Source organism: Poromitra crassiceps (genome assembly GCF_964638095.1).
Source record: "Poromitra crassiceps genome assembly, contig: HAP1_SCAFFOLD_1448, whole genome shotgun sequence".
Lineage (NCBI taxonomy): Eukaryota > Metazoa > Chordata > Actinopteri > Beryciformes > Melamphaidae > Poromitra > Poromitra crassiceps.
The window spans coordinates 324-7,500 of NW_028150964.1; the positions used below are offsets into that span (position 1 = coordinate 324).

Sequence of the window (7,177 nt, forward strand, 5' to 3'; positions counted from 1 at the left end):
GAGCTGAACAGTCAGGTGACGTTTGTTGCCCCGGAAGAGAGTTCCCCATTCATTTTCTCCATAGACATTTAGAAAAACCCTTATATAACGAGTTTTAAGGCTGGAACCAAGTCAACCAGTGACCTACTGGATCAGTGACTGACCATAAAACATTTCACTTGGAGCAAAAACAAAAAAGAAAGACCGGTTTGGGGGGGAAATTGCTGGTCGCTGGTCGGGTTGGTTCCAGCCTTAAAACTCGTTATATAAGGATTTTTCGAAACGTCTATGGAGAAAATGAGTGGGGAACTGAACTCTCTTCCGGCGTGAGAAACATGAAACGTGACTGTTCAGCTCTATAGCAGGAGGCCAGTTCAGTACCCTACTTTTCACCATTATGTGTCAGGGCCTCACCACAGATCCATTATGTGTCAGACCTCACCACAGATCCATTATGTGTCAGGCCTCACCACAGATCCATTATGTGTCAGGCCTCACCACAGATCCATTATGTGTCAGGCCTCACCACAGATCCATTATGTGTCAGGCCTCACCACAGATCCATTATGTGTCAGGCCTCACCACAGATCCATTATGTGTCAGACCTCACCACAGATCCATTATGTGTCAGGCCTCACCACAGATCCATTATGTGTCAGACCTCACCACAGATCCATTATGTGTCAGGCCTCACCACAGATCCATTATGTGTCAGGCCTCACCACAGATCCATTATGTGTCAGACCTCACCACAGATCCATTATGTATCAGGCCTCACCACAGATCCATTATGTGTCAGGCCTCACCACAGATCCATCATGTGTCAGGCCTCACCACAGATCCATTATGTGTCAGGCCTCACCACAGATCCATTATGTGTCAGGCCTCACCACAGATCCATTATGTGTCAGGCCTCACCACAGATCCATTATGTGTCAGGCCTCACCACAGATCCATTATGTGTCAGACCTCACCACAGATCCATTATGTATCAGGCCTCACCACAGATCCATTATGTGTCAGGCCTCACCACAGATCCATTATGTGTCAGGCCTCACCACAGATCCATCATGTGTCAGGCCTCACCACAGATCCATTATGTGTCAGGCCTCACCACAGATCCATTATGTGTCAGGCCTCACCACAGATCCATTATGTGTCAGGCCTCACCACAGATCCATTATGTGTCAGGCCTCACCACAGATCCATTATGTGTCAGGCCTCACCACAGATCCATTATGTGTCAGGCCTCACCACAGATCCATTATGAGTCAGGCCTCACCACAGATCCATTATGTGTCAGGCCTCACCACAGATCCATTATGTGTCAGGCCTCACCACAGATCCATTATGTGTCAGGCCTCACCACAGATCCATTATGTGTCAGGCCTCACCACAGATCCATTATGTGTCAGGCCTCACCACAGATCCATTATGTGTCAGGCCTCACCACAGATCCATTATGTGTCAGGCCTCACCACAGATCCATTATGTGTCAGGGCCTCACCACAGATCCATTATGTGTCAGGCCTCACCACAGATCCATTATGTGTCAGGCCTCACCACAGATCCATTATGTGTCAGGCCTCACCACAGATCCATTATGTGTCAGGCCTCACCACAGATCCATTATGTGTCAGGCCTCACCACAGATTGAAGGTAGTCTTCAGGTTCCACAGTTTGCCCCAAAAATGCAGTCTGCCATTATCTACTCAGATGTTTCATTCTGGGATGAACTGTTCCTTTAAATGATCTTATTAGTCAGGTATGAATCAGTGGTTAGTCATAAGTACCAGTATGCTTGTGTACTGCTAAAGAGTTGGTGCCTCGTGTCCATTTGAGTCATTTGTTTTTTGGCCTGTTCTCTGACGTTTTGCGAGAGCTAAGATACTTTCAGCTATTATTATTTTATTTTTATTTTTATTTTTTTCATATTTTAAATTTTTATAGAACACAAACAAGACAAAACAGACAAACAGGCTCAGACACAGGGGAAAGAAAGGAAAAACAAAAAAAAACACAAAACAAAACAAAACAATATAATCAACATTACAAAGTGGTGCCGCCAGCCACCTAAGGTGCTTATGTTCTTGTAAACGATATACTTGGGATTTCACTCAAGGGGTCAAGTCAAGTCAAGTCATGTCAAGTTTATTTATATAGCCCTAATTCACAAGCATGTCTCAGAGGGCTTCACAGAGAATATGTTTAGCTAATTCTAGCTGACACAACAGTAGCAAATTACAGTATAAAGATAACACTTTGAACAATTGATAGAGAAATATAGAAAATATAGAAATATAGGGTAGAGCAGAGGAGAGAGCAGGAGAAGGGAGAGATGGGGTCTATGGGAAGCCAGCCGGGCGAGTCACCCGTCACCCCTAGCCTCGTTGAGGTAGACCAAAAACGGGTCCCAGATAGTCACAAACTTTCTAAGTGCATTGGTTCTCAGGACTCTCCATGCGTATAACAGAGGTCATGTGCGTCAACCACAATTGGAAAGAGGGTGGAGAGGGAGATTTCCATTCCTTCAGAATTTGTTTTTTGGCAACAGTTCTCCAAGCATGTCTCAGCATACTTTCAGCTATTATTTAATGTTGCTATTACAGTAGATGTCATTTAGAAACAGGATTATTATCTGTATCACTGTGTGAGTCTGTCTGAAGGAATGCTGCTGGTTGTTTCCTCAGTGCCTCGTACCGTTCCTACCTGCTGGATGACCAGGTCCACGGCAGAGCAGACCTAGGGGGGCTGACCAGGGCCCTGCAGACTGGCTGCCGCTGCCTGGAGCTGGGGGTGACCGACGGCCCAGAGGGGGAGCCTCTCCTCGGGGTTGACTACGGTCCGGACGTCCCCCGCCACCACCACCACCATCACCACCACCACCACGCCCCCGTCACTATCCGCTCTGCTCTGGAGGTGGTCAATAAGTACGCCTTCCTGACCTCCCAGTACCCCCTGCTGGTGTACCTGTGTCAGCGCTGCTCCCCTGCCCAGCAGCGCACCCTGGCACAGCACCTAAAGAAGGTGTTTGGCTTCCGTCTCTACACCCCAGAGGCCCTGCCTGTCAGCCTGGGAGGGCGAGCCACGACCTTACCCTCCCCCGAGCAGCTGAAGGGACGCATCCTGCTGGTGGGCAAGAAGCTCCCTCAGGAGGAGGACGGCTCTGAGGGGGAGGTGTCTGAGGAGGACGAGGAGATAGGAGGAGGAGGGCCTCTGGCCGGACGGAGGATGACCATCCCCGGTGAGGAGGAGTTGGGCGTGGTCTTGGTGGTGCCTCCGCCCCCTCAGCCCAGGAGGCTCCGCCTGCGCAGAGAGCTGTCCGACCTGGTGGGCATCGCCCGCACGGGCAGCCGCAGCTTCTACGCACACAAAGCCAGTCAAAAGCAGGCTCAGCAGCAGTCGCCGTGCAGCACTCCCGCCTCTCCCAGCACACCCATGCCTCCCGACTCGCCCTATTGGACACTGTGCTCCCTAGGGGAGGGGGAGGCCGGGCGGGTGACGAGCGAGAGCCCAGAGGAGCTGGTTCTGTTCACCAAGCGCACCCTGACCCGGGTGCGGCCCAGCTCGGTGCGACTGGACTCCAGCAACCCCAACCCACAGGGCTACTGGAAAGGAGGGGTCCAGCTCGTGGCGCTGAACCAGCAGACCCCTGGAGCCATGCTGGACCTCCACAGAGGCCGCTTCTTCCAGAACGGAGGCTGCGGCTACGTGCTTCGCCCGGCCGTGATGACGGAGGAGGTGTCGTATTTCAGCGCCCACACACAAGGCTGCATGCCAGGAGTGCCTCCTCACACGCTACGCGTTAAGGTGGACACATGTCTGTCGCACATTCACCATCCAGTGTTTTGTTTTCCAATGAATCTGCCTGCAACATATTTGTGATAAATGCTTTGTCATCATAATACTCAAATACCCAGTAAACATATGAAGTTAATAACAAAGTAATCGAGTGCTGCAGGAATGAGTCCTAAAACCTGGAAGTTAGCACTTCCTGGTTCCCTCGTCTCGAAGCGAATTGGTTTTTGATGCTGCTTTGATTATGGGGATTTTGGTGAGATGCCTGAAATAAGATCTGTGGTTAACAAACGTTTATGAAACGGCCGTCTTTGTGTTCAGCAAGATAATCTTCAGGAATGAATGCCACTTTTATGATTTTCGAAGTGTTTTCTGAAAATCACGCTTCAGAAATCATAAAAGTAGTGTTGATTTGTGAAGATAAACTTTTTACCAAAATCCCTATACAAAAATCCCATTGACTTCCAGATGAGGGAACCAGCGCGATGCTACCTTCTGGGTACCTGCGCTGATGCTAACCTCTGGGTACCTGCGCTGATGCTAACCTCTGGGTACCTGCGCTGATGCTAACCTCTGGGTACCTGCGCTGATGCTAACCTCTGGGTACCCGCGGTACTCTAGAAACAACTGCTTTGTGTTCTACTGTGCAGGTGATCAGTGCCCACAACCTGCCCAAGCCTCAGGGAGCAGGGGCTAAAGGGGAGGTCATTGACCCCTACGTGGTTCTGGAGCTGCACGGTGTCCCGGCTGACTGTGCCGAGCAGCGGAGCCGCACCGCCGCGCAGAACCAGGACGACCCACTGTTCGACGAGACCTTTGAGTTTCAGGTAAGGCATTATGATGCGGTCAAGTAACTGCTTGGTTATTTGTGGGTTTTCCTTCTCGTGGTTTTCCATTTACTGTGAATATCTCCATTGACTCAGCGTTGCACTAGATGGGAGGCAAGATTCAAAGATGGCCGTCCCATGAATATGCTGATGTATGCATTAAATTCAACGCTGCTGTTTCTGCTTTCTAATACTCCTCCTGTATTAGTGAGGCGGAGTCATAATGACAAGCTGTCACAATTGATTTCTCATCTTCTCTTTGGCACGTCAAGTGTGTGTGTGTGTGTGTGTGTGTGTGTGTGTGTGTGTGTGTGTGTGTGTGTGTGCATGTGTGTGTGTGTGTGTGTGTGCGCTCTGTGTGCATGTGTGTGTGTGTGTGTGTGTGTGTGTGTGTGTGTGTGCGCTCTGTGTGCATGTGTGTGTGTGTGTGTGTGTGTGTGTGTGTGTGTGTGTGTGTGTGTGTGTGTGTGTGTGTGCGCTCTGTGTGCATGTGTGTGTGTGTGTGTGTGTGTGTGTGCAGCACTCTGTCTTAGAGCAGGCATACCTCCACAATGACGACACGGGACAATTTAAATGAATAATGAACTTTCTTCATGCGATAACGGGGTTCTCTCGCTGAATAGAGAAACAAAGTGAAGTCAGTTGAATGCATGGTTTTGGCCGTCCTGCAAAAGAAAATTCAAAAAAAAAAAAGTAACCTCTGCTAACACTCAATAAATGAGTCATAGAGGCAACCACAACTCTATCTGAATATCCCATTGAACTCAGAAGTATTTGAATGTTATGACAAAGTCACAGTTGTGTGCTTCAGAACTGTCATTGCAGGCATGGCTTTGCAGAGCACACTCGCTGGAGTCACAGCGACAGATTGCGCACATTTTGGGGTAAATAGGAGGAGGATGACGTGTCGAGTAGAGAAGAGATGATGGTTGCAGAGCAAACAGAAGCAAACAGAGCGAGCAAGTGGCCATGCGGCCTGCTTAAGTGTGTGTATCAGCCTGCTCTCATGTTTCTTCAAATCACAGGCCTGTAGGTTCTGATGCAGCAGCCAAGCTCAGACACTGGATACTAGCCACGCCCACCAGCTACAACACATGCAGAAACACTTACAGTGCAACCTAACTATACTTCACCTCTCTACGCCCTGATGCAAACTGCCTCACGCCGCGTGTCCACACAGTCGCAGCACTTCTTACTCAAGAATAACCCGTTTTCAATGGTTTTAAATTGAAAAAAACGAAAAGGGGGGAATCGTTTTTTTTTGTTTTTGTTTTTCTGGGTTTTTTTGGTTGCTAAATTCATGGCGGGCCACTTAAAAACGGGCAGCGGGCCGCAGTTGGGCCGCGGGCCGTAGTTTGGCCACCCCTGGGTTAATATGTCACTCTTATAAGTTTAGAAAAAAATGTAGACGGTCAAAGTAACCATTTAGATTACTCTTGTGTGCCCAGTTTATCAAATAACGATAAATATCGGCTATTTAGAAATCTGGTTTTCGTTTTCAACTTTATTTTATGCATTAAATGTCGTTCGGGTGCTGGGATAACGCATAATGCATTATGGGTAGTCGTCGGCTACTGTGGCTAATGCTAGCGGCTAGCGTTAGTTACTTTACATGGCAGTAAAACGCCACTGAATGACCAAATTGATTTAACTTTTAACCATTTCGAGTAACACAGTTTCCATACGGACCCCCAGCGTTGGTTAGTTGTTTATAACGTGACTATATTTATAACTTTTATAACGTACTCCGGTTTCCGGTTTATAATTCGGGTCTGCAGCCAAAGAGTATAACAAAGGAAATGGCAAGCTGCAACAATCAAGTCACGTTAAACTGGACCTTGTACCCATAATTATTTTTTACAGTGGGGCATTCAAAAATAAGGCGGATATGTCTGTATGAATATAATCAAGAAGATGTTAATATAAGGAACCTGTAAGAATAGGGATGCCACACTGCCCACACACCTCCTCTTCTCTCTTTTCAGGAGCAGTGTGTTTGCTTAGAAATGTTAGTAATTCATTTGAAATAAGCGCCGCAGGGCTTTCAGCAGCCAAGGCCAACCTGGCGTGTCCTGGCGTGCACACACACACACACACACACACACACACACACACACACACACACACACACACACGACATGTTTGTGTGTGTGTGTGTGTGTGTGTGTGTGTGTGTGTGTGTGTGTGTGTGTGTGTGTGTGTGCGCGTGCGCGTGTGTGTGTGAGACATGGAGCACACTGAAAGCTTATAGTAATTATTAATAAACACACAGCACCATGAGGGTTTTCTAGTATTATACACTTCTGACCTTGGGGGAAACGTGCACCGTGACCGTTAATGCAATCGAGGGTAACGTAAAACAAAATTAATTATTAAAGAAAACCCCATTTTGATGGTCATGATGGATGAGCTGAATAAGCAGGAAGCGCCACGGAGCTGGGAGACGAGAAACACAGCTCAGGTCAGATGCACCGAGCGGAGACAGGAGAGCGCGCGGGGGTCTATTTATCCAATAGCGATAGCGGAAGGGGCGCACCGGCAGCCTGTGGATGCAAACAGAACATCTAATCTAA

The 7,177-nt window shown here is 48.4% G+C and overlaps 1 protein-coding gene across 1 annotated transcript in view; it reads left to right on the forward strand.

Moving 5' to 3' along the window:
• Positions 1 to 405: 405 nt before the first annotated feature.
• Positions 406 to 7,177, forward strand: part of LOC310771887 (inactive phospholipase C-like protein 1) — a gene marked incomplete at its 5' end in the record, with an annotated part of 19,267 nt that continues 12,495 nt past the window's right edge. The window contains 3 exon segments of the mRNA XM_083664389.1: positions 406 to 1,649; positions 2,670 to 3,789; positions 4,428 to 4,604. Of these exon segments, the coding sequence (XP_083520515.1) occupies positions 406 to 1,649; positions 2,670 to 3,789; positions 4,428 to 4,604 (2,541 nt within the window).